This window comes from Zosterops lateralis (assembly GCF_965231275.1).
Source record: "Zosterops lateralis genome assembly, chromosome: 3".
NCBI classification, from domain to species: domain Eukaryota; kingdom Metazoa; phylum Chordata; class Aves; order Passeriformes; family Zosteropidae; genus Zosterops; species Zosterops lateralis.
Window position 1 is genome coordinate 52,589,982 of NC_139764.1, and position 26,758 is coordinate 52,616,739.

At 38.1% G+C, this 26,758-nt stretch overlaps 1 protein-coding gene across 5 annotated transcripts; it reads left to right on the forward strand.

The window, feature by feature from the left end:
* The first annotated feature begins 14 nt into the window (after positions 1 to 14).
* SERAC1 (serine active site containing 1) lies at positions 15 to 26,743 on the forward strand. Of its 5 annotated transcripts, none has more exons than XM_083856585.1 (17): positions 15 to 46; positions 2,158 to 2,249; positions 3,582 to 3,618; positions 3,932 to 4,068; positions 4,393 to 4,482; positions 5,408 to 5,539; positions 7,070 to 7,191; positions 8,571 to 8,699; positions 10,056 to 10,169; positions 11,462 to 11,624; positions 13,800 to 13,950; positions 14,744 to 14,885; positions 15,717 to 15,817; positions 18,822 to 18,919; positions 19,458 to 19,640; positions 20,004 to 20,147; positions 22,043 to 24,317. In XM_083856585.1, exons 2-17 carry the CDS (start codon positions 2,159 to 2,161, stop codon positions 22,171 to 22,173), a joined length of 1,965 nt encoding a protein of 654 aa, XP_083712711.1. In that variant the 5' UTR covers positions 15 to 46; position 2,158; the 3' UTR covers positions 22,174 to 24,317. The 5 variants fall into 5 exon arrangements, with proteins under 5 accessions (XP_083712711.1, XP_083712713.1, XP_083712712.1 ...); XM_083856587.1 differs by lacking the exon at positions 15 to 46 and adding an exon at positions 526 to 547; XM_083856586.1 differs by lacking the exon at positions 15 to 46 and adding an exon at positions 970 to 1,059.
* Positions 26,744 to 26,758: the final 15 nt, after the last annotated feature.

A 26,758-nucleotide genomic window follows, 5' to 3' on the forward strand; every position in this document is an offset into this window, starting at 1 on the left:
CGGCGCGCGGGGCCGGCGCAGGGAGCGGCGGTGGCGGAGGCGGAAGGTGCGAGCGGCGGCCCCGGCGCGGGGCGGGGGGCACAGGACGGGGGGCCGGGGCTCGGGGCAGCGGGTGCTTTGCTCCTCCCCGTTGGAAAGAGGCACGGAGCCGACCCTCCTCTGTCTCCTTGCTTGTTTACGTGTTGCACTACTTAAAGTTGGCTTTGCGGTGGTGGTTTTGTTGGGTTTTTTTTCCCCTAATACGCCCCAGCTGCGCAGTCGCGGGGCGGGTGGGGACAAGGCTCGGAGCTGCCTGGAGCAGCTGTGAAACAGGATGCGAAATGCGTCCTTTTGCGTTGTATTTGTGTGTCCCTGAGCACGGGAAGCTGAGGTGAGCCGGCAGTGAGGCTGGCAGCCCCAGGGCAGCCCCAGGGCGGCAGTATCGACATGGAGCTGCTGGAACAAGTCTAGAGGAGGGCCACGAAGTTGATGAGAGGACTGGACCGCTTCCCCTATGATAGCAAACGGAGGAAGTTGGAGCAGTTGAGCCTGAGTTCTCTCAGAGAAGGTGGAGACCCCAAGGCATCTTCCAGTGCCTGAAGGGTCCTGCAGGGAAGGCAGAGAGGGAGACTCAGTCAGGAACTGTAGTATAGGACAAGGAGTAATGGGTACGAACGAAAACGGGAGACATTTAGATTAGATATTTTGAAAGAAATTGTTGACTGTGCAGGTGGTGAGACATTGGAACAGATTTCTTGGGAAAGCTGTGAATGCCGCAGCCTTGGAAGTGTTCAAGGCCAGGCTGGATAAGGCCATGAGCAACATGGTCTGGTGGGAGGTTCTCCTCCCATGGCAGGGGTGTTGGGATTAGGTGATCTTTGAGGTCCACTCCAGACCCTTAACGTTTGATAATTTGATGCTTGTGCTCGGACCTGAACAGAAGCTCCTGGCAACAGAGAAGTGGTGCTCACTTTGCTCTCCTGTGTTTGCAGGTGCATGTTTTAAATTTTAGTAATTGTGGTACCTGCTGTCACAGAACCATATGTTTAATTCAGACTGTGGTTAGAGAGAAGAGTAAATGTGAGTACCATTAATAAAGGAAGTAAAGGAACTGTCATGAGACAAAGAGTTTGGAGGCGGGAGAGGTGTCTCTAGAGTACTGATTGTCAGTCTTAAAAGTGTTTCACAGTGTGGTGTACTGTGTTGAAATGAATGGATAAACAGTGTTGAAGTGATAAGTTAAAAAGCAGTCTGCAGTGGTTGTGATAATGCTGGGATAATGCTGATTATTTTTAAAAATCTCCCAAACGCAAGCAAGGGGAAGGGAAAAATCAAAACTTTTGGGGAAATGAGAAAAGAGGGAAGACATGTTAAAGGAAGGACACAAAAAAGTCCAGTTGTTTAGAGATGTTGGGCACTGACAATAAAAGCGTTGGTCTGCAGAGATTGCCTTAAATTCAAGGAGAGTATCAGGCTTCCATATTTCAACATCAGATTTACACGTGTGACATTTTATCATTTTGAGTTAATTGTGATGGTGGTAACAGAGATCTAATTTGATGAGTATGTGAGAGATACTGGTGTGTTTTTACATCCCTCAGTATTTCAGTTAGTATTAATGCAGACACTAAAATTTCACTTAGAAGATACGAGTTTCATGTTACTTCTGCAGTGTATGCAAAAAGCATTAGTTTATATGTAGTAGTTCTTTAAGCCTTGTTAGTCGAAATGAAAGACTTACTTGCCAGCACAGTAAATTATGAACTTTTAAAAGCAGTTGGTTACTGAGTTGTATTAAAGCCCATGTCATACTGAGTAATGTCTTGATGGAGATAGGACCATATCTGGCATTTAGGGAAGCGTGACTAAGAAGTAGGAAAGGAAACTTAGAGAAGTTAATTGGAGATACTTAGTCACTAAAGTCAACAGTAACTAATTAATAAAAAGCTGCTTTAAGCTTTTCTTATAATTGAAATTCAGCCCATTAATTTGAGAATTTTATAGAGTTATTTAATTGGAGTGTTTTATATGGAAGGAAATGACACAAGCATGGTTTATTGTGGCCTTTGCCATCATGACCTTTGCTGTAAAAAGTCAGGAAAGAAAGGCTACAGGATTTCTGCTGTAATTCTCAAATCAATCATTACTTTTTTTTTTCTTTCCCTCCTCAAAATGCAGAATGTCAGTGGCTGCTTACTGTGTATTTTGCTGCAGAAAAATAGGAACCTCTGGTCCAGCCCCAAAACAACAGCTACCCTGGAATGACATCAGTAAGTACAGTTCATTATGTATTGATCTGAAGTGTTAATAAAAAGGAATGACATGACACCATGCATAGTTAAATGACACTTAAGTTTTAAGCCCTTGAATACTTAGTGATAAAAGCTTCTCTTTGTCCCTGCTCTCTGCTTCTGACCTTGCTTTGCCTAGTGATATGTAATATGACACCAGCAGATTATCTGGGAACAGATAGGAACGCTAGATGAGGGTCTTTCCCTAACTAACTGTGATCTCCTTAAACTATCTTCAATTCCACTTGTATCTGATTTTTTTGAGCCATGAAATAGTTATATTCATCAACAGTGAATAAAGCTTGTTTCAGTTATTTCTTTTTCCTTATTTACTCTAAGCTCTGCTTAGTCTCTGTTTTCTTCGGTGCCTTTGACATATAATGACAGTTCTTACAATTCTGAAATTTATTTCTGAGCATTAAAGATAGGATATTTCAATGTCTGCTCTACAGGAAGCATTGCATTTTTTTCTTTTTCAAACTTCTCTGGCAGTTATTTCTTCAACATGTAGCTGCTGCCTCTTGTATGCATGCAAAATTCTTATGGCCTCACAAAGATGGAAGCTGGTAGCAGTGGTTGTGGGGCAAATCTCCCAATTCATGCTGAGGAAAAGAAATTATTCATGATAGGTGAGATGTATTCCATTGGGTTTGCTCTTACTGGTAATGATAAGAGTTTCTCTGTGTAGAGATCCTTATATCCAGATAATCAGATCAACTTCATGGATACAAAGTAGCTGAAATCTGGAAGGAATCATTAGGTTTAAAAGGCAAATTGTTGCAAATAGGATGTATTTATTATCTGTTTGCTTTATAAGTTAGATTCAATGGAATTATTTTTAAAAATGTATTTTCTTATGGAGACTCTGCAGGACTTCTCAAAGACCATACAAAGTCCTGTATATAATCGTATACATTGAAGAAATAGCTGCAACATTTTAAAAAGAGCTAACTCCTTAAAATTATTTAGAGTTCCAAATCACTGCTAGTGTTGCAGGCAGAGAAAGTTTACTGTTGATTCTGGTAGCTGAGCAATGAATGCAGTTGAGAGGTAGCAATATTCAAAGTAGATAGCACTGGCAGGATATGTTTTATTGTTTTTGCTTAGGAGAGCAGGAAATCTGAATTAAGTAATGTTTTCTCCAGTAGTAAATTCTGGTTCATAATTTCTTGAAAGCTAGGAAGCAATAGGAAATTTTTTTAAAACTTGTTCTTAATGGTTGGTATTTTTACTGGATGATAATCAAATGGTAACTGTGTTTATGTTGAGGTCATGCACACACCTTTGACATTTGTTTTTAATTTTTTCAAGGAAAAATTGCAAAGGTAACTGGATCACTTATACTAGGGTAAGTTGTAACTGATGAGCATATATGTAACTTATGGATACAGTTAAAATTTTAATATGTGTATCTTTCAAAAAATGTGATAATATTAGGGAACATTAGGCATGGTAGAATATAGTCTTGAAGCACAATTTCTGATAGTTATAACTTATTTCAAGTATTTTATAGCCTTTTCTCTACTTTGCTAAATCAAAATAATCTGCTGACTATTATGTATTTTGTAAAATCTGGATGATTTATACCAGTGTGGTTACTGGGGGTTTTTTCATTATATTGTTTTAGTTGATATTCATGCGTAATTTTCTTTTCTTTAAAGAGGTTTTGTATTCATTACATATGAAGTCCTGTCCTTAAATAAGTTACTGCAAATCGATACTCAAGCTCTACATCAAGAGAAACTTAAATCCCATGTATACGTACGTGCAGCTTCTCTAAGTCCAAGTGAATATCAAGGTAAGATGCATAATTGTTTGAGTTCTAAAAACAGAATTCTAAGAGAATAGAATGTTTCCTAAAGTCACCCTTATATAACAAGTAAAGTTACATTTCGTGAAGTCTGTTACCAAGTAATGTCACCAAATTTATTTTAAGCTTCTGACTGGTTTGGGGTTTTTTTAAGAGAGTTCTTTCTATACATAGTACTTCATATATGAGATAATTCTCTTTATATAATGTCTGTACGTATATGTGTGTGTATTCCTTTTTCCATATATTTACAAAACGTGATGTGAGAGAACTGTCTTTCAGACTTCCAGTAATATAAAAATACTCTTGTAGGGATTACATACAAAGCCAGAAAAGAAATCCATAAAGCAGTGAGGAAAATTCTACAAACAGAAGCTAAAATCTTCCGGAGACCCTTTGATGGTAAGTGTTGAAAGCAGGACTTTATCTATGGTTATTATTTTTTTAACAGTAAAAAGTAGGGCAATTAGGAAGTAAAACATTTTTTCTTACAAAGTTAACATGTTCATTAGAAGCTATATGTGATAATATAGCTTCTAATTTCTATGTTTATCTGGATTACCAGTCAGTTGTCTATTTCTTGTGTAGTAAAACAATTTTTTTTTCTTAAAGTAAATGAAGGTGATGGTTAAGAAGAGATTTGAGGGTTGTTTTTTTTTTCCTTGTTCCAGAAGAGATTTAAAGTTAAGATAGCAAGTTAATATTTGATACCACTTTTCTGTAGAAAAGGTGTTTGTGGGATGAAATACTCTCAAAATCTCATTTTAGAAAAATATGTAAGCTTTCATCAAAATTGATAATACTAACTGAAAGCAGCACAGTTTTTTGGAATAGTGTTGCTGCTTTTTCAAGTAATTTGAAACAAAAAAATCCATTTTTATCAGAAACTGTGCTCCTGAGGCATACTGTGTGTTCTCATTTGACTCTCTGTTAAATGATTATAGCAATGTGCATCTCCACTGTCACTGTGTGAAATTAGTTCTTCAAGGTCAGAGCCTCAAGAGTTGCTGATAATTTGCAACTCCTGCTGGTAATTCTGGTTGGTAAGCATCAGCTGGGGGTTGTGTGTCAGATAGATACATGAAATATCAATTGGTGCCACTAAAATGAGTCAAACTCACCATTTTAGGATCAGCATTTTACTGATGTAATTCTGTCATTGTTTATTGTACTAATTTAAGGTTAAAATGTTACACTCTAAATTACTGTGAATGAGTAATATTCAAATATTTCATAAACTATATCTTACTCCACAAATATAAATGTGGCTGGTTAAAATGCTCATTAGTAGTAACTTGGATTTCATTTGTTTTCATTTGTGTCAAAGAACAATTCAGCACCTTTGATGGAGAAGATCATGAGTGTGCCTTATGGCTTCTCTTAAAGAGAAGTCAGTCAGAAGACAAAGCAATCCGACTGCAGGCTGTACAAGACCTGGCAAGCAACAGTCACTGGCATGGTAATGTATGCTGATGTAGCCTAATTTGTCCCAGAAATTCCACAGACTCTCAGTTAGCTGTTCCAAGTGTGCTGACAATATGAAGAAAAGCAAGTAGCTACAAGAAGCCTAAATATGCTCTGAAACTTGGTCTAAAATGTAGGGGAATTATTTACATTTCAAGTAGCTGTTCTTTCCTAATTCCCTAAACACAGTGCTAATGTCTGCAGTGCAGGCCTCTCTCTGTTTCCCCACCAGAGGATTGTAACTATTGCTGTGGTGTGGGAGAGCAGTTCATGCTCTTCAGTTCCTTGGTTTTTCCTTTGGGTTGGGATTGCTAATGCAGTCACAAGTTTTTGCAGTGATTTTTTTATAAGCCTCTGTAGGAGTGAGTTTAAAGCCATGGTTAAGTTAATAAAAATTACTCAGGAGCTGATAGGTAGTAATGACAAACTAGAGGTGGAGGGCTTATATGTGCACGCATTACCCGTTAACCATTTTTTGTCCTAGTTATTATTTAACAATAATAAGTTCCCCCTCTTGCTCTAGCAGCACATATCCTTGGAACCCCACAAAGGGAAGTGTGTGTATGTGTATTTATGTTTCCTCCTCTGCCATACCAGGCTACATAAACTAGGTGGCATTCTATTCTGAATTCTCATTTTGGAAATTTGGTCAGTTGAGGATCTTTCACTTTTCCGGTGCAATTCTACACCATGGGGTTCATCTAGTTTCAAATTGCCTCTTTAAAATTCTAAATAATTTCCACAGGGAAGTTACACCAGCAAACTGTGTTTGAAAATGTTTGAAATCTAGGATGTACCAAAACTGAGCTTTGTCCTTTGTTAGATGAATACTGTTAGCAGGTGGTTTCAGAGCACAAGATGTTCAGTATCAGGAACTTAGTTGCCTTTTATTATCTGCCTTTCTCTGTAGTGCTCATTGTTGTAGTATTTGGACATTTCACAAACACTAATTATTCTTGCCAACTGCCTCATGAGGAAAACAGGCTTTTTTTTAACCTGATACTTCAAAACCAAATCAAAGAAAGTTTAGGACTGAAAGTATGTGCTAATTTTTCACAACTAGGACAAAGTGTTCAGCTCCAATGAATTCAGTTTGCAGGTATAAATGTTCTCCACCAAAGGAAAAGTGTTGCCAATCTACAGCTGTGAAAAGTATATTTTAAATGGCTTGTCAGTTTTGTGTGTAACAGTAACAGGAATAGAAGCAAATTTTTGTAGAAAAAAGTGTCGATCCGCTTCAAGGTTATATTTTCTTTTCCTTCAGTTTGCCACTGAATTATCAAAGTGGCCTATAATGAACAGTTAGTGCCCAGGTGTATTTCACCTCAGTGTAGTGCTGGTCTAACATCTGCAGTTTTTAACTTTTGGAACTTACAGTTAAAAAATCAAAAGGTTTTTTAAAGTAGACTGCAGAGAGATGGTTCTTTTCAAGTATATTTAGAAAGTAGATCACAAACTGCTTTTAGAACAAAATTAAGTATTTAAGGTTAGTTTTAACCCTAACATTGACATTCTTGTACAACAGATTATCAGTATGGCACAGTTGCTCAGACCTGTGATCAAAGGACTGCTATAGGTTTGGCTCGATCCAAAGATGTCGACCTTCGCTTTTTCCTGCCTCCACCACCATTGCCAAAAATAAGGACTGTAAGTAAAGGAAAAGTAGTATTAGATGATTCTTAGTTGTTTGCTTCTTTTTTACTGCTTTTATCATTGGAAGCGATGTTCTTCTGAACTAACTGACTAGTAGTAAAATACCAAAATACAAAGTACCCCTGGAGTATATCTGCATCAGGGAGTGGCATGATGGAAAAAAACAAGGTTGGAAACATTGATCAATTATTATTCTTGGACTGTATATCCTTATTTACAAGCAGTGAAGTCTGAGCCAGTTACCAGTCTGACAGACACTGCTTGTTTCTGTCCAGTAGGCAATGTGAAGGAATCATCCTGGATTGCCTTGTTGACAGAATCCTACAGAGTATGCCCCTGCAGCCTTTGCTTCCTCACTACTGCTGTGGTGCTCTGCTGTAGGCCCACCTCTTCACTGCCAGCTTTTGGATGTCAGCAAATCCTTATTGGATAAATTTGGCCTTGCTTGCTTTTTAAGTTAAAAATTAACACATTTTAAATGTGTGTATATGTATTATATTTATGAATGTCTGATGAGTCATGTCATCAACTGTGTGCAGTTTTGGGCAACACTGTATAAAAAAAGACATCAGACTATTAGAGAGTGTCCAAAGGAAGGCAGCAAAGATGGTGGAGGGCCTTGAGGGGAAGCTGTGTGAGGAGTGGCTGAGATCACTTGGTCTGTTCAACCTGGAGGAGACTGAGGGTGACCATTGCAGTTACAGCTTCCTCGTGAGGGGAAGCCGAGAGGCAGACACTGATCTCTTCTCTCTGGTGACCAGTGACAGGACCCAAGGGAATGGCCTGAAGCTCTGTCAGGGGAGGTTTAGGTTGGATATCAGGAACAGTTTTTCACCCAGAGGGTGGTTGAGCACTGGAACAGGCTCCCCAGGGAAGTGGTCATGGACCCGAGCTTGACAGAATTGAAGCAGCTTTTGGACAATGCTCTCAGGCACATGGTGTCATTTGTGGAGTGGTCTTGTGCAGGACCAGGAGTTGGACTTCTATGATCCTTGTGGGTCACTTGGAACTCCAAGTATTTTATGATTCTATGACAATTTCTGTGTAGTTAAGAGTGAACTTTTAAGTTTCCTCTGCCAAGAAGAACTGTTTTTTCTTCTGTTCTTTGTAACCATTAGAATAAGGTCACCAAAATATGAAGTGTAAAGCTTGCTTTTTATCATTTATGTGGTAGGTTTGTAATTATCAGTTTCCCAAGCTTCTTTACAGATAAAACTATTAAACTGACATGCAGAGCACTTAAGGCCAGGGTTGATATTTTACGGTCTCATTAGTGTGGCCGATTCCATTATTTAAAATATTTCTCTTATCTGCATTTTGCTTCATGCTGTGAACAAAATAAGCTAAAAGCTGTTGGTGCTTGCTTCTCACAGGATTATCCCATAGAGGATGAACTTCGCCTGTTGTTGGTGTCTTTACCTCAGACTGGTCTCGATCCATGTGTCCAGTACTTCACATCTCTGGCATTACGTGAAAGCAGCCAGACTCTTGCTGCACAAAGGGTGAGTTTCCATCTGCAGAACAAAACTGTTTGGGTTCTTTGTTCCTGCAGAGCTCAAAGATACGCATCTTTTTCCATATTTTTGATAATTGTAAGAGGAAGAGAAATACAGACACTTCGTGATTGTAGAACATGAAGAACATGAGCAAAATCTCTTGTAAATACAGTCTGTCTGCTTGAAAGCTTGTTTATATTTGCCAGCTGTACTAGTTGAAAGGTGTAGTTAAAAATTTTATCTTACAAGCCTTCCCATTAAGTAGCTATTTCAACATTGTCCAAAACATTCCTTTCCCCTATGGTGCTCATAAAATGATTTTTCACATTTCATCTTACTGTTGTTTGAATGTTCTTTTACTGATGAGATTATTAAACCTCTCTTAAGTCTCTAGTAAAATGGTAGATTGTTAGCACACCTTAAATAGTAAACTCTCTTACATCACGTGGCAGTGCATCTCTGAAATAAGTTCCTGTTACCAAACCAGAACTAGAGTAGTCTATGGTCTGTTTGCACCTGGATCTAGGAATTCTTCAACTGTGTCTGTGCAACAACTTCCTACGTGGCTTTAGGAATGTCATTTAAAGTGCCATTATTGTTTAAAAATAACAATGATGTCACTTTCATCCACTTTCTCTTGTAAATTTTATTTTTTGTTGTTTTAAAGTTCTGATTTCCTTAATTGTTACTTTTTTATAAGATGCAATAACAAAAATGAATGTCATTTTAGTAACAATGCTTGTCAGTCTTCGTTTAGAGTTTTCAGAGTGCAAAAACTCGTTATTTTCTATGACAGAGTTATGTGTGCTATTTTTACACTATCACTCCTTTACTGTTTTCACAGCCAGAGCTCGTGCTACAAAGGGAGCTTTGGTAAGACATCACACTTGGAAGTATTTTGGTTTTTATTGAGGTTATGTTGGTCTTTCTGCTGCGTGATTGAGAGACTGGTCTTCTGAGGCTGTGCCACATACTGAAGACCTTTCTTCCTCCTCTTCTAAGTTTTGCAAGTCTAGAGTTACTCTGATTCTTGCTTTTTTATGCTTAAGCAAATGATCTTAAAAGATGACATTCATTAACAAAATGAAAATACTACATTTTTTCCCCTTTATTTTATGTTTTGAAGTTAATAGACTAAGGAGACTACACACTGAAAATCTAGTTAAAATTTCTAGTTAAAAATAGTAAACGCTTTTATGATGTACTGTTGTGTAATTTGTACATTTTGAAAAGTGCATGCATACTGTGCACTCTTTAAAGCAGTTTCTACAGATCATTACACACTTAACATTCTAGATTAGAAATCTTTTTTTTATGTAGCCATTTGAAATGTGTTACTATTTTTATGGTTTTTCATTTCAGGGAGGCTTATGGTGTTTTGGAGGAAATGGACTTCCATATTGTGAGACATTGAGTAAAGTCCCTTCAGAGACAGTGGAACTCTTTTGCTTGCAGGCTTTGGTACAGCATTCTAAGGTAATTTGTTTTTAAACTAACTGAAAAGCTACATTTATAGACATTCCTTTCTAATGCACTCTCATGTATTGGGGGAGGAGTTGCCATCTCTTTGTCTCCTACCCCTTCCTCCTTCTGTAAGAATGTTTAAACAACTGACACAGGTGTGAAATGAACACATTCCTGTAACAAAGTAGGGTTTTTTCCTCATGGTGAACTGTATGTAAGTTTTGTTATTGTTTCTAATTCTCCCTTACAAGTTCCCCTTTATTATACCTGTATGTATCCTTCAAAAAGTAAAAGGGCAGCTCTGAGGCTCTAATGCCAAGTTTTCACAAAGCAAAGTAGTGTCACGGATTCACTCTGATCAGAAACCAGAACAGAATGCAAACCTTACCCACACAAAAGTATTCTTTGGGCAGAATACTGAATGAATTAGCAAGCAGCTAATACAGTGGCCTTTCAGGGACCAGTCTGTTTTTTGCAGACATAGATGAAAAGTATGGAAGACATTTTGTAACACTGATGCTTCTTTTTTCTGTTGCTACATTCTTCTGTGTACACTTCATTTTTCAGAAACCTAGAACACTGAGAAACAGTGTTGAGAACACCGAATAGTTACTGATAGTTGGGATGGATGAAGTGCAATTTCCGGGTATTCTTTTCACATCTTCCATATACATATGAATTCTGACTTAGTCTAGAATTTGTTTTAGTCTAGATTTTCAGTTTAAGCAAGTTCTGGCTGTACTCATTTCAAATGCCTGTTGAAAGGCATAGACTTGAGGATATCAGCAGTTCCAAAAAGCCACTGCTCATATTCATCTGGACTGAATTGCTGCCCTTAGGGTCAGTAATGATAGCAGTACTGTTTGGAATGTAAAAAAACTTTTTCATTTTGAAAAGAAGGCATTATACTGATTGCATTTTGGGTGATGGACAAGTGGCTCTGGCTGAGATAGTGCTTTAGCAAATGCCGACAGTTGACCTGTTCAGATTCTTGAACTTGAGTTGAAATTGGATCATGCCAAGTGGAGACCATTTGATCTCCCTCAGAAATGAAGAAGGGTGGAAAGATGGTACTCAGAGATTTTCAAGTTGTCAGTTCATAGGAATTATGCATTTTGCATGTTGAAATATCTATTTCCTCTTCAAATATGACATAATAAATTCTAGATTAATAATAATTTCTATGCAAGAAAGGCTATGTTATACCTGCTTTTTCATATTCCCTAATTTTTGAACTAACAGCATCTAAAAACCTTTTTACAGAACATTTATTTATTGTCACTGTATTTATTGCGTAATGCCAGATTTCTTCTCACTGTGATAAAATTGAAGCTAAAGGAGGTCTCCAGCTACTGCAGAGGATATACCAGCTACGTAAAGATTCAGCAAAGATACAGAGGAACATAATCCGCATTATTGGGAATATGGCTTTGGATGAACATCTTCACTCATCCATAGTACGTGCAGGTAAAAGAAAAGCTGTCTCAGTGATGGATTTCTACTACAAAATTTCAGAGAAATAAATAAATAGAAAATATTAATATGCTGTTCTATAAATCCAAACTGATGTCTGCTTGTTGAATACAGTGTGCATTTTTACACAAAGAAGAAGTAGCAAAGGCACAGGAAAAGACAGTGAGGGTGATTAAAAATTTGCAAAGGCTATTATACAAAGAACAAATAACTAGACTAAGACACTTAGCATGGGAAAACAACTGGAAGAGAATATGATGGAGATTTATAAAATTCTCTTCACCAGCATAGAGAAGGCAGAGGGGATGGTCATCTGCTGTATGTTGTAATGTAAGACCAAAGGTTCATTAAATTATAAAGAGTCAGAACAAATAAATAGTATTTTCTATATACTCCATGACCAAAATGAAACTTGCCACAAACATTATAGTTGTTGAAGACTCACAAAACTTCCAAGAGTGATGAGACAAATTCATGAAAAGAAAAATCCATGAAGTTCTATGCATGGAAACAGAGTTGACTGCAGAAAATCTGAGGGTATAGACTAGAATGAGAACTGTATAATTGTCCTTTTATTGCTCTATTCTTATGTTGTTCTGCAGCTTCCATAGTGTTCACTTCTGAAGAAAGGCAGCTGGACTATAAAGGCCTTTGTCCTGAGCTCTGGCACCTTTCTTAAATTCTAATGATTGTTGAAACCATACATGTAGAAGAAGAGATTGAAACAGGAGAGTCAACAGCTCCCTGGGACAGAGCTCTCAGTACAAAAGGAATTTTAGACAGTGAATCAAACTCTAGAGATGAGCAGTCGGATACTGCTAGTCCAGACTTGATAAAACTTCTCTTTTATTGCTGGATGATGCGTAAGAAGAAAGAACCTCTAAGGCTCTTTTTCTTGCAAAAACTGCTGGCACAGGAAGAAGATCAACAGTAATGCACTGTGTAGTAGCTGTCATGGGGTATATGGGGGCAGAACACTTATTTTTGATTCTGAACAGGTTTTTTTGACTCTTCATTTTGGCTCTTTTAAGAGACATGCAAAACCAGAGACCAAGCTAGTTTTAGTCAGACCATCTTGGCAGTCTTCCATTGTGTTTGGAAAACTGAAAGTACACTTTAGATAGTATTCTTCTTAGGTACAGCTTTCACAGTGGTGAACATATATTCTGCTTAAAACCAGAATTTAAATACATTATGCTTTAAAAAATGTACAGTCCTCAAAGGTCTTTTGTTTGTTTAAGGCAAAACTCAAATGCTTTTCCCTCAGTCTACAGTAAATGATCTTGAATTAACAGCTTAATGACTATACTAGTAGCAACATAGTGTACATGGTTTTGAAACAAGAGTCATGAAGTAAATTCCCAGGTTTTATTTATGGACTTGACTGTTAATGTAACTGTGATTTATAGGCTGGTTTTGCTAGCAACAATAAGATTTATCAGGATTTTAAAGAGATGTGTGCATATGCATAAAGATATTCCTTTACATTTCTGAGTAGTCTATGGCAATTCCCATCCATGTTTAAGAAATTTTTACACCTTAGATATTGTATCATAAAGTGTTTGTAAGTCATAGTATCTTTGACTTAAAATTTTGTTGAGGATTGTATCCAATTTAATTGTCTTATGTTTCTAACATATAAATAGTATACAAGTTTTAGAATAGCAAAGATATTTTAATCACATAAAGAGTTTTGCTTGTGCTGGATTTTAAAATAGGAAATTGTTGCACTTTCACAGCAAGCATCAAGTTTTTTTTTACCTGCTAATGCTCCTGTAGGTTGTTTATTATGCCTCTCTTATGCTTTAAGCTTCATTGTCTCCATCTTCCTGGCATTTTACCTGCAAAAAGAGATCTGAGATCTGTTCTTGCTACAGCTGTACTGACCTGCTGATACATTTCCTTTTTCTTCTAAGAAGGCGTTCTCTTTCAGATCATAAGCTGAACAGTAGTAAAATACTTCCAAATTTTTTAATTTAGGAGATTCCACTTACCTAGCCTTGATTTTCCTGAGGTAAAGAATAGATTGAAATAATTTATTTTGATGTTACCATTCTTAAGTTTTAACGTCTGTTTTCAGATGTATAGTTTGATGGTTGATGTTTCTGAATTCTGTTGTTCAGATGATGTTTCTATTAGTTAACCTGCCACTTCATTTTCTCAATGTAGGTTGGGTTTCTGTACTTGCTGAGGTAATGAAATCCCCACACATCATTCAGTCTTCTCATGCATCCAGAGCTTTGGCTAATCTAGACAGGGACATGGTGAAAGAAAAATATCCAGATGGTGTTTACGTCTTACATCCACAATATCGTAGCAGGTAAAGTGAAAGCAGTCATTGTAAATGCTGTACTTGGAGTTACTTGTTCTACTGCTCTGTTACAAAACTTTGGAAGAGTTGACATCAGAGTGCTGCTGTACTGATGTTACCTTACCCCTCCTGTTCTTTGGTGGGTAAAAGGACTGAATTTAGATTCTCAAGTAGAACAGTAGAAGTGGTTGGAGCAGTCCAAAGGTGTGGACAGAATATTACTGCAATGCATGGAAAATCTGAACACAAAACATGAAATTAATTACTGCTTTGTGTGGGCTGTAACTGTGCACTTTGCACTTTGTCTTGGGATACGGTGCCCTGTAATTATTCTACTGGCAACTGCACATGTTGGCCTAAGATGCAGTAAATTTTCATCCTTAGTAATAGTGATTGTGTACCTGGGACTGAAGCAGTCTCCAGTGTGGGTGTCAGTAGCCAGCTATTCCCTGGCTCATTGGTGTTACTCTAGTTACTGTGAGGATCTAATGTGGTTATAAGGCTGGAGCTACCAAGCTGCATGAGGAGTAGCTGGGAGAAAAGGTGTTTTTTATTATAGAAAATTATGATTTGCCAATGTGGGTACTTTCCATACTTCATTTTAGATCTTTCTTCTGTGTGGTTCCCTAGTTTCTGGTTTTATTCGAGTATGCTCTTTGAAATATCATTAAATGTTGCCCATAAGATAAGAAATAACATGTAGTGTTAAAAAAAGTATTTGGGCATCCCTTAGGTTAAAAGTTCCAATTTGCTAAAAGAACGTGTACTATATATCCCTTAAAATTTCCTTTTGGTTGATCAGTCAGCCTATCAGAGCAGACATCCTTTTCGTTCATGGTCTTTTGGGAGCAGCGTTTAAAACCTGGCGACAGCAAGACATTGACCGGCATTTGGACAAAAAGGCCTCAGAAAGGGAAGAGGACTATAGTCAGTGCTGGCCAAAGGTAAAAAAGACAGTTACATTTTCACATGTGGCTGCTGTTTTCTCATTCATGAGAGCTGTCCAGAGCATCTAGAAGGACACTGTCTGGCAGATGTCTTTTTTGAGTTCAGTTACTTGTGATTTGTTACACAAGGTGCAGTTTTCAAGTTCATGATGATAAATTTTTGTTAATGAGTTGTTTGTTGTTCTTGCAAGGAAAAATCCCTGCTAAGTTTTATGTTCCCAACATCATTCTCATGCTAGTGAAAGAGGAGGCAATGGCTGCTTTCTTTATGCTCTCTCCTTTTTTTTTTTTCTCTTTTTTTATTGGAATGTTATTGCTGAAGAAAAGATTTATAGAATAATATTTTAAATTAAGTTCCCTTTCTTACCTAGATCTGAGTACCTTACTTTGTGCAGATTGTTATTTAAGTATTGTTGCTGAGTAAGTAATTACTGCTCCAAGCAAGCTCGCACTAGTATAGCCATTAAAGTATCTCTATGAAACTTGGACTGATCAGTCCTGTTGGTAATCTTAGTAACTCTTGTTTCACCCAGGAGAGGGAGCCAGGAATGCACAAGTTAGAGACAAATCTTTATTCTTTGTCTGCTCTGTGGCTCAGGAACAATCTAGAGTTCACCAGCATGTAATAAAAGAATGATAATCCAGGTGTAAAGTGTATTTTGGGATTAACCAAAGAGCAGAAGTCTTGCTTGGTATTGTCACCATAGTAACACCTTTTCTCCATTGCTTTCAGGAGTTTAAGTACCTCAATTATAAGCTCTTTTTTTTTTTTTTCTTTTCTTTTCTTTTTTTTTTTTTTTTTTTTTTTTTTTCTTTTCTTTAATTTAGACATGGCTTGCTGCAGACTGTCCCTCCCTTAGAATCATATCTGTGGAGTATGACACCCATTTGAGTGACTGGAAAGCAAAATGTCCTGTTGAGGCTCACAGGTAACAAAAGCTGCATCTGCAATTTGGAAGGGGGGGGCAGGACATAGACCTGTAAATCTGACCCCAGGGATCGCCTAGTGTGAAAGAGTCAATTTAACTTTACCTGTTGCTTTGAAAAATCAAATTAGGAAAAGTATTAAGTATAGTCATAGTATGCTTAAGATTTTAGCCTCATGGCTAGCTATGTGTGGCAATTTCATGAATTCTTATAGTCTGTTCTGCTTCATGTTAAGGGAGACACTAAATTATGATACTAGTTAGTTAATGAAAATACAACACCAACTTTATATCTTAAGGGGAGTATTTTTTAAAGTGACACAATAATGCTTCATAAGCACAGCACAAAAATCACTGTACTGTGGTTTTCTGCTTCTGATAAAATGAAGCATATATTTTCATAGAATCATTTAGGTTGGAAAAGACCCTTCAGATGATCCAGTACAGCTGTTAACCCATCACTGCCAGGCCACCACAAAGCGATGTTCCTAGGTGCCACATCCACCTGCCTTTTAAAAGCTTCGAGGAATGGGGACTCAGCCACTTCTTGGGAAGCCTGTTTCAGAACTTCCCAACCCTTTTGCTGAAGAAATTTTTCCTAATATCAAACCTAAACCTTCCTTGGCACAACATAAGACTCTTATCTCTCATCCTGTCACTGGTTCCCTGGGAGAAGAGGCCAAGCCCCACCCAGCTATGCCGTCATTTCAGGTGACTGTAGAGGGCTAAGGTCTTCCCTGGGCCTTCTCTTCTCCAGGCTTAATAATCCCAGCTCCCTCAGCCACTTCTCATAGGACTTGTGCTCCAGACCCTTCACTGGCTCCATTGCCCTTCTCTGGACCTGATACAGAGCTTCAATGTCTTTATGTTATTGTGGGGCCCAAAACTGACCACAGGACTCCAGATGCTGCCTCACCAATCTCTTCCCTAGTCCTCCTGGCCGCAGTATTTCTCATACAAACATACTTTTATTCAAAAAAATCTTAGTTTGATGATAAAATACAGTAACTGTATCTGATTCAGTCAGAGTGTAATTGCCCTTGCCAGAGGAATGGTGTTTTTACCGACCTTTAATGGGGTAGGTCAGAGGAAGATGCTACCAACCAAACATGTTGAAAAATAAAAACACTTGGAGCCTGTAAAGGTTTTTTGTCTTGAATAGACTTTGGTAATTAAGTTCAGTGATCTTTAAATCAGAATCCTTCAAACATTTATGCAGATATTTAAGTGTGTTACTAGTACTGTAAAGTCCACTTGTGTACTGCAGCAGAGGCGTGTGCATGGCTGCTTACAGGTTAAGAATCTGACAATTAATAATGGGTTTTGTACAGGGAAGAAAAAACTTCAACATGTGTATAGTAGATTGGGATCTTGATACTTGTTCATCCCCTCCTCTCTCTGGCCATACAAAAGATCAATGCAATTATTGCATTAAAGAAGCATGTAAGCAGGGAGAAAATGAGGAGCAGATGACTGTTAATGTGCCTATTTGAAATTAGGCAGAAAAATGACAGTAAGAAGCATGTAGGTGGTTACCTGTGCAGGTCCAAAGAAGACTGGAATTGCTTTTAAGTTGCACCAGGAGAGATTTAGATTGGGTATTGGGAAGAAATTCTTCCCTAAAAGCATTGTCAAGGCCTGGAAGAGGGTGCCCAGGGAAGTGGTTGAGTCTGGATCCCTGGAGATAACATAAAGACAGGCAGATAAGGCTCTTAGGGATGTGGGTTTGTGGTGGACTTGGCTGACTACCTTGGGCAAACAGTTGGACTCAATGATCTTATAGGTCTGTTTAACATAAATAATTCTATGATTCTAAGAAAACTCTTCTTGTGTCTGTCTGGAGTAAGTATGTTAAAAGAAATAAACATATATTTCCTTTTTTTTTTTCCTACGATAATGTCTTTTTGGTTACAAAATGGAAAATTACATCACCTGCTATTTATGATCACCCAACCATAATATTTGATAATTTTATAATTTTATATGGTTAATAATAAATGAAAGATATTAAAGATATTTTTAACTAGCAGGAACAGTGAGGTTGCAGTAGAAAAACAACCTTAGGTTTGCTCTTAAATGTACCAGTCTCATTCAAAAGTGAATTTTTATGTCTCTCTTCTAGCCTAGAGCATACTGTTCAACTGAGAAGACACATTTGATTATTCTTTTCATATGTGTTATAAAGCAATTTCTAGTGAGAATGCTGAGACCAATAGAGATGAAGTGAATTATTTTGCACAGTGGTTGCCCCCATATCCTGATGTTTTCATTACCCAAGGGCCTTCTGTGTTTGATTCTTGTTACACTGCAAGGAGCAATGTAAAGTGCAGATGTTGCACTTTCAAGCTTGGATTGGGCATTGGCATTGGTTTTGTTTTGGTTCTACTGCAGATTCATCTTCAAGCTTTAATCCTTTCCAGAGCTCAGTCTTCTCATTTATAAAATGGAGATTATTGTGCTTTCATACTATTCCAGTAAAAAGCATGTGGTGATTATTGTCTGGCAAGTGTAACTGACATTAATTGTGATTTTTTTAATTTATTGGTTGATCATGTACTTAGTTTTTAAATTTCTGTACGTTGCTCCACATTTTGAGCATTATTTAGCAAAGTGTATGAAATTTGTTCATGTTGCAGGGTGCAAAGTTCATTATGTGTTGATGCTGCTTTCACAGAATAAAAACTGTTTTGCTGCAATGTGTAAATGAAACTATTTAAAACTTCATAAAACAACTTGTCAAGAAAACAGAAATGTTTGCTGAGCGAAATTAAAATAAAACTTTCAAGCAAGAGTGAGAAACTGAATTTAGCTCAATTCCCATTGTCCTTGTGAAGCCATCCTTACAAAAGTTCTTGGCCTTTTTCAGTGTAGAAACAATAATTAAATAATTAGTATTTGTTTACCTAATTCACTTTCATAAATGTGCAGCACTAAAATTCATTGTGTTTAACATTGCCTTTTAACCTGTCATGCTCCATTATGCCTGCATTTGTTTTTTCCTTTGCAGGAAGTCTATTGCTTTCAGGAGCAGTGAGCTGCTTGACAAGCTCAAAGCTGCTGGGATTGGAGACAGACCTCTGGTGTGGGTATCCCATAGCATGGGTGGTAAGCATGTTGCCTGTTTGATATAAAGCATTTATTTACATTAGAGATTTCAGAATAAGCCAATTAACCAAATTCAGGTAGAAATGCAATTATTCAGCATAGTTTATTTTAAAAATTGGCAAAGACCTAAAAAATGAAAAAGATTTCTATTTTCTTAATGTGTTGTATTTAATAGCGTATACATTTTGAAAGTATTTTTATTGCTGTTTGTTCTTACTGTGTTGATTTAAAAACCCAACGAGTTGAAATTCATGTAAATGGAAATCCAGAGGCAAAATTTTCTCCATGATCAGGCATATAGTAAATGTCATTAGCAACACATAAAGCAAATCAAAATTGGATTTGCATCATTCATTGACATTTTATATTGATGCCTCTTCAGGCGTGGTTTGGGTTTTTTTCAAGTTAATCTTACATATTTGACAATCTAAGGACTAATCAACCAAGGCAAGAATATGGTTAGTTTCATGGTTAATATAGCAGGATTATTATTTCCCAGTGATTTAAATCCCTACATTAATTCAGCTTCTGTTGCCAGGACTTCTAGTCAAAAGGATGCTGGTGGATGCTTCCAAGAATCCAGAAATGGATAAAATTGTAAACAACACCAGAGGAATCATATTTTATAGTGTTCCTCACCATGGTTCCCAGCTGGCTGAATATTCTATAAATGCCAGATATCTCCTCTTCCCGTCTGTGGAGGTGAAAGAGCTCAGCAAGGGTATGTTCACTTTGCTACCATCTAGCAACAGGAACTCTGCTAATCTGCTCTTGAGGCTTTGGGTTTTTTAATTGTGCTGTCAGAAGAAGCAGGGTGAAACCAACAAACCTCCTTTTTACATTTTGGGTTGTGTGTTGAATTATTGCAGGTAATTCTGAGTAACTGTTTCATTTGATTGCAGAGGTGAGGGGAAAAGGGGGAGTCAGAACAAATTGTTGGATATGCTAGTTGGAAAAAAGGGATTACAAACAAAATGCTACTCCTTTTACTGTCATGGTAATAAAAACATCACTAGCAATGTAGTCCTGCCAGAAAAATGCTATAATCTTATAACACTGCAAAAATTCTGTTGCTCTTTCTCAGATTCTCCTGCCCTTAAAGAGCTGAATGATGACTTCTTGTCTTTTGCCAAAGACAAGAAATTTTCAGTGCTGAGTTTTGCAGAAACCCTACCAACACACATAGGCAGCATGTTAAAACTGCATGTTGTACCTGTGGAGTCAGCAGGTAAGTGAGAAATAGCCATTTAATTGGTTTAATTTGGTAAATATTGATGTAAACATCAATAACGAGAAAAAGTTATAAATATTATGGTAAAAAACCTAGAAGAATAGGTCTGTTACATGGTGGGAGTTTTGTTTAAACTTTTGACTGGACCTCTCTGCTGAGATCAGAAGCAGCAACATTTAGGTCTTAGAATAGCAGTTGTTTGTTTTGATTTTTCTAAATGAGAGTAATGTTTGTTAAAAAATGCAAGGTAGACCCTGGTCTAACATTGGAGTCCTTTCCTTTGGAATTATGACTAGTTGTGGTTTACCTTTGAATAGGTAGGCTGCATAGTGTTTCAGATGCTTCTGCAAATTCCAGCTATTTTCTCCTTTAAAATGCTAAGAAAGAAAATTAGTAAAGTGCTAATGGAAGGAAAAAGTCACAAACCTGTTTTTCAGTGTTAAGAATCCTTTACCTTCCACATCGTGTGAACTCCAGCAATAGAGTTGGCCTCTGAAGAGTTCCCTCCATCTTTTTGCAGGAGAAGGGGAAACCAGACTTTTTTTTCCCCATACCTTTTTTAATGTTTGTTCAGCTTAGGAAACAGTTTTAAGTCTTATATTTTCAGGCTTTCTTTTGCACTGCCCAAGGTATCTGTAAAGCCAGAAATCTTTGTTAGGTTTTAGACCAGGGTTTCCACCACCTAAATCCATCAGCTGATTGAGTGCAAGGTCAGATACTGAAAAAGGTGGACTATACATCCCTGTTTTTCTGAGTCACTATTCAGCAGTATTTCACAGTATGTCCTCTTGAGCAGCAATGTTTTGCAAAAATGTTGCTGATGCAATTTTATTGGCAAGGACTGAAAAGCTGAACCTGTTTTTTTTTTTGTTATTATTTAGCAACAAAAGGTTAAAAAGAAGGCTGAATAACAGAGCCCAAATGAGAACTGTGCACTTGTAATTTTGTAACATGTCTCTCCTCTTCTAGAGATGACACCTAGTGCCGCACATGGGTGCTCTTGAAAACTTAAGAGGGCACATGGCAGTTCACTACCCAAGTTCAGTTCTGTTCAAAACACAGGCTGATGAGCAGGAAGCTCCCTGTTTCTTGCATGTCTGCTTTGGCACATGAAAGCAGAGCTTCATCCTGCTCTAGTGTAATTTTACATGGTTAAACACACAGAAGTCAAAGCAAAATGGAGGATTTCTCCAGATGGTGAGTGAATAGACAATAAACTGGAATGTGGCAGTCACAGCATCCTAACTGGAAAGTTAGGAGTGATGGCTGTCAAGAAAGCATAAATGCTGTAGTGTGCCCAAAATCAGTAGCTGAAAATGGAATGTTTGTATTCTGCAATTAAGCAACGTAAATATTTCATTTACCTGGAAATATGCATAGTGATTTGCAGCATATTTCAGGTTCATTCTAGTCCAAATTTTAATGTCCATGTCAAAGTATTTGTGTAAGAAATATGAGCAATTAGTGGTGATCAGATTCAAGATACCATGCATTAAACTACATCCCTGATCATATCAATGCTTAAACCTCAGTCAGGACTTTGCTATCAGTAAATGAAGTTTCGTTTCAGCAAAGTTGTCTGTATGGAGAAATGTACATTTGTGTACTTCAAACAAAGACAGTAGAACTCTGACCTAATGGTGTAGTATGCCAAGTGTGGTTTTTGTGGCAGCACAGAGCTCTGTCAGGCCAGAACTGTGTGTACTGATGCTTTTAGCACATGAAAAAATAATGACGAACAAAGAGTTTTACTGAAGATAAGAGAAGTTGTTTTTGAGAGAGAAATTGCTAATGCAAGATGTTCTTTTCAGTCTAGGTCATCTTATGAACTCTGGTAGTTTTCTCCTTTTTCTTTTTTTTTTTTTTTTTTTTTTTTTCTTTCCCTTTCCCAGACATAGGAATTGGAGACCTTATACCAGTGGATGTTAATCATCTAAATATTTGTAAGCCAAAGAAGAAGGATGCTTTCCTCTATCAACGTACACTGAAGTTCATTCAGGATGTTTTAGCCCAGGAACTGTGAGACTGAGGTTTTGCCATCCTTTCCTGCTTGTGTCCTGTGTTTGGTGTAACACAGAAACTTGCAACATTTTTTTGGGGATCTGCAGAATTATAAAGGTGCTGTGTCAATAGTATCTGCTGCTGAATAATTTCCTGTACCTCTTGAACTTTAGACACCTGTCTAATTTATTTCTCAAAATATATTCAAAACAAATACAAACTTGGCAAAAAGAAAGTGCGTGCCCAGGGCATCTTCTTTTAGCAAAAAAACCCCACAACTGAAGCTTGCTTTGAAAGCAGGTAAATATACACCTGGGATAAAGTCTTATAGAGGGGATTAGAAACAATTAAATGAGGTGGTTATTTGCTGTGTCAAAGGGGAGAAACAGCATATGGCTACTGCAAAGTTCTGGTTTACTGTCCATGTTCGGGTAGCCTGATTGGAGCCTGAAAAAGTAGTATTCGAGTGAATGAAGGTGGCATTTTGGTCTAGTGGCCCAATTCTAGGAGGTTTGGTTATTAGCCTTTTCATTTAATAGCTCACCCAGATTGGTCAGCAGACACAGCATCTGTTTTTCTGCATGAAAAAGAATCAGGTTGGTAGCTTGCCTTGCTTAGAAAATTGTTGCTGTTTTAGTCTGTTTGTACTAATGAAAACAAAAGAAAAGAAATATTCATCTTCTTGTATGTTTCCCTCCTAATCTTAGCAATTTGTGAGATTGCTTTCCTTAGGACAGTGTGTATCTGGTCAGACAGGGCAGTTCTGGGCTTGTTTACATTGAAGATGTGTTTGATGGGCTCAGCTCTTCTGCTTTGCTCTTGGGACACACCAAGAAGTTGGTACATTCAAATCCCTGGCTCATTTTACTCATATAGAAACTTTTCTATTGCCAATTTAAAGAAGAGCATTGAAAATGCTCAGGTGGAGCACAACAAATGTAGGCCCTGACAAGAAAGGTAATGCTTAGAGTTTGGAGCTGAGGTAGAAAAAAGTAAAGCAGAAGAAAAATCAGGTGATTTTAAGGCCTCACTGGAAATTACCACAAATGTTTTGGTTTCTTGGGGCCCAAATATATCTGTTGGTATAGATACAGATAAAAACAGCAGTGTCTTAATTAAGTTTATGTTCATGTTTAGGGTACCCTAACAGTGCTGATGAGAAATCAGTATTTTTAGACAGATACAAAAATGACAATGCACAGTCGTTTTTTTAAAGTCTTAGATACTTTGCACTGTGGTTAAAAGCAGCTTTATGTTATTATGCTCTCTTTACTTCCTTTCTCTACACCTGCATCCCACTCTGAAAACAAACGTGGGCTGTGTAAAGCTGTACTGCCTTTGCTGACCATTTGTTAAATGAGGTCTGTATTGATGAGAGGCTTGAGGTGTCTCCTGTGAGATGGATCCAGTCTTACTGCCCTTCAAATGATGGCTGTGAAAGCTGCCAAGGAGGTGGGATGCACCCTGCAGTTCTGCATGGGCTTGGTGCTGTGGGCACTGCAGTCCTGCCAGGTCCTGAGAGCAGCCCAGGAGGACACTACAGCTCAAAATACACTTCTGGACATTGAGGGAGTTGCAAAGTAAAATTCACAAGAGCAGTACAGAGACTGTACAGGACTACACTGGCAGAAAGAGCATTTCACCCCCTAACTGAGGTATAGATAAGAGCCCTGCATGGCAGTATTTTTTATAGAAAATGTAACAGAAATGTCCTAATTTCTAAAGAGCTTTATATATTTTTTACACTGTGGTTTAGACTTCAGAGTGTAAATATATTAGTGCACTTTGTATTCACAGAGTAGATTATGTGGAATTCATGGTGAATAGACAAGGCTTCTAATAACTGAATGCTTGTTTCATGTGACAGATCTATTGGTTTTAATAGACTGCTTTGGCTTACCCAGATTCAGATCAGTGACATTAAACATTAATCTTAGTAAATGCATCTATGTTTTGTAACTGGAATTCTTAAGGCAATGTTCTCCTTTTTGTAACTGTATTTATATATGTGTAACTTCTAAAACTAATATTTGGTGGTGGAGTTGTTGGGTTTGGGGATGTAGGGTTTATTTTTTTGGAATATAGTAATAAAATGTGATTTTAAAAATGTCTTTGATATGTCACAAAGCATATTAAAGGTTAATGATCTGCCAGCTGAATACTCTGGACCACGTTCATTTTTGTCATTTTTGTTAAAGACCTGCATTATTTTTAGTGATTGTCTTGTGCTGGGAGAATGTAACATACCCTTCACTTGGTAAGAGGCACAGTGCTGGAGGGCAGCTAGTCAGGCTTGCTTTGCCAAACTGAACAATTTGTCGGTTGTGCTTTTGGATTTTGCAGCAGTGTCTTCTAAAGCAGGTACAGACATTGGTTTGAGGACCAGCAGGTCTGTGGCATAGCATTCACATCTGCTTCCCATCAGGAACTGGAGGCTTCTATGCCTCCTGGTGTCACATGAATTGAGAGTAGTGTCTTCCTGAAAATTGTCAGGTCTCAAACTACTCTTTTAATCCCATCCAGTGGCTCAGCTGCAGGTGTGGCAGGCATGTTGTGTGTGAGCTGTTGGAGATGTTTCATCTGCATTGTGACATCCAAGAGTAAAATAGTGAGAAGGGAAGGGAGGGCTGAAAGGGGTTGGTCAGTCCTCTTGCCCTTGTTGTCCAGCAGCCTGGTGTAACTGTGTTGGTTCCTAGCAGCAACAGCCACCAAGGATTCAGTGCTGTGATTACAGTGCTGTGAACTGGCTTTTGCTGTGATTTGTGCTTCCTGGTGCCAGCCAGAGCAGTCAGCTGGAAATGAGACATTTTCCATCCGGTGAAAATGGTAATTCTGGATGAAAAGGGAAAATCAGAAATGTTGCTTTGCCAGAGTGAAAACTCTAACCAATGTTTTGGTTCTCTTTCTTTTTGTTTGTTTCAGTAGTAACCCCTCTAAAGAAGCTAAATCAGGCAGTTGCTCTACCAAGTAGAACCACTTACCCACCCCAAACACGAATGCAGCAGAGCAACCAGGGTGCCTGTTGCAACTTGAAGCTGCAATACTGCAGGCCCTGGGCAAGTTCACATGGTGTCTTGCCAAAGCCTCTCACATTAAAGAAGCAGACACTTGTAGACTTGTGTCTGGTAAATCATTCATACCTGGCTTCACAGCTGCTATCAGTAATTTTTGCCAAGTGCTGGGTTAATCAGTGGAAAAATGTCATGGGATAACCAGTCCCTATAACCCTTTATATGTCCCTGAAGACTGACAGCTGTCCCTGAGGACACTGATTTCCATTATGTCCTGTGAGGATGGGCAGCAGAGCTGAGAACAGAGCTGTACTGTGGGTTCCCTGGTTGGACATCAGGTAATATGGGTGGTGGGGCCTGGCTTAATCCCAAATGAGAAGGGAAGAATCACTGCCTCCTGCAGTCTGAGTTTTCCATAGTGATTTCCCAAACATGGAGCAAGTCTGGCTCTGCTTTGCTTCCTCTGACCATTGACACTAGAACCAGGTCACAAGCAGGTCACAAGCTCCTGCTTCTGAGAAAACACTTGGCTGGGATGTTGGGCACCGGTGTGGAAGGTAATTTATTGAGACAGGAGATTCCTCATTCTGTGCTGTAACCTTTTCAGCTGGACTGTCTGTCCCCTTCCCTTGATTTGCTGCGACTGAGCAATATCTGCTGTCACTGATAGCATAAACCAGCGAGCTGCTGGGATTCATCCTTCAGTGGGCAGCTTGCCACAGACACAGACATAAGATAGAATGCTAAAGGCCACATCCGTCTCTTATTCAAGGAGAGTAATAAAGCAGATTTTATTTGACTTGTATAAATCCAGTTTAATTGGCTTTCCTGCTAACACTTTCATTAACATGTAAATTAGCTGTCCTAGAGCTGTTAATTATCTTTGCAGAAAATGTTGGATGTGGTCATATACCGTACTCTCTCTTTTTTACTGCTAATGTTTTATACTGAGATGTGCCCATAAATATTCGCTGTATTTTTTTTTTTTAAGAGGAGGACTAAGAGGCAAAGGCTTTGTGTCATCTTGTAGGGAAACGAGTATCTTCTATTATTCACCAGCCTGCAACCACGTTAAACTGACACTCACACGAGAAGCTCAGCACTGGGCTTTATAGGCTTGGCCTTTGAAGGTTCTGGGGATCTTTTTAAGGTGGAAAATGAGAGAGCAGAGGAGGATGACAGGTGCTCAAAGGCAGCATCCTCTCTTACAGGATGTCTTGTGTTCAAAATTTGGCAGTGGCAGAGAAACAGGTAGGCATTGTGAGGAAGGAAATGGCTGAATTTCCAGTGTTCGGGAAGCTCAGAACAAGCCAATTAATTTTCTTATGGCTAGGAAACTTTCTAGGGTTTTTTCCTAGAAAAAAACCTTCTTAACTATATATAAATACATCTTAAATTTTTTTTGAAAATTAATTTTTTCAGCTTCCCCACCTGCTTCTGCATCCTATAATAATGAAGGATCTTGATGCTTCTCTTAACAAGCTACCATGACTAGTTGCAATCTGGTTATTAACTGCCTGCTTTGCACAAATGGCATCTATAGTGCACAGTTCTACCCCACAGGGAAGGCAAAAAGGGGCAGCTTGTTCCTCACGT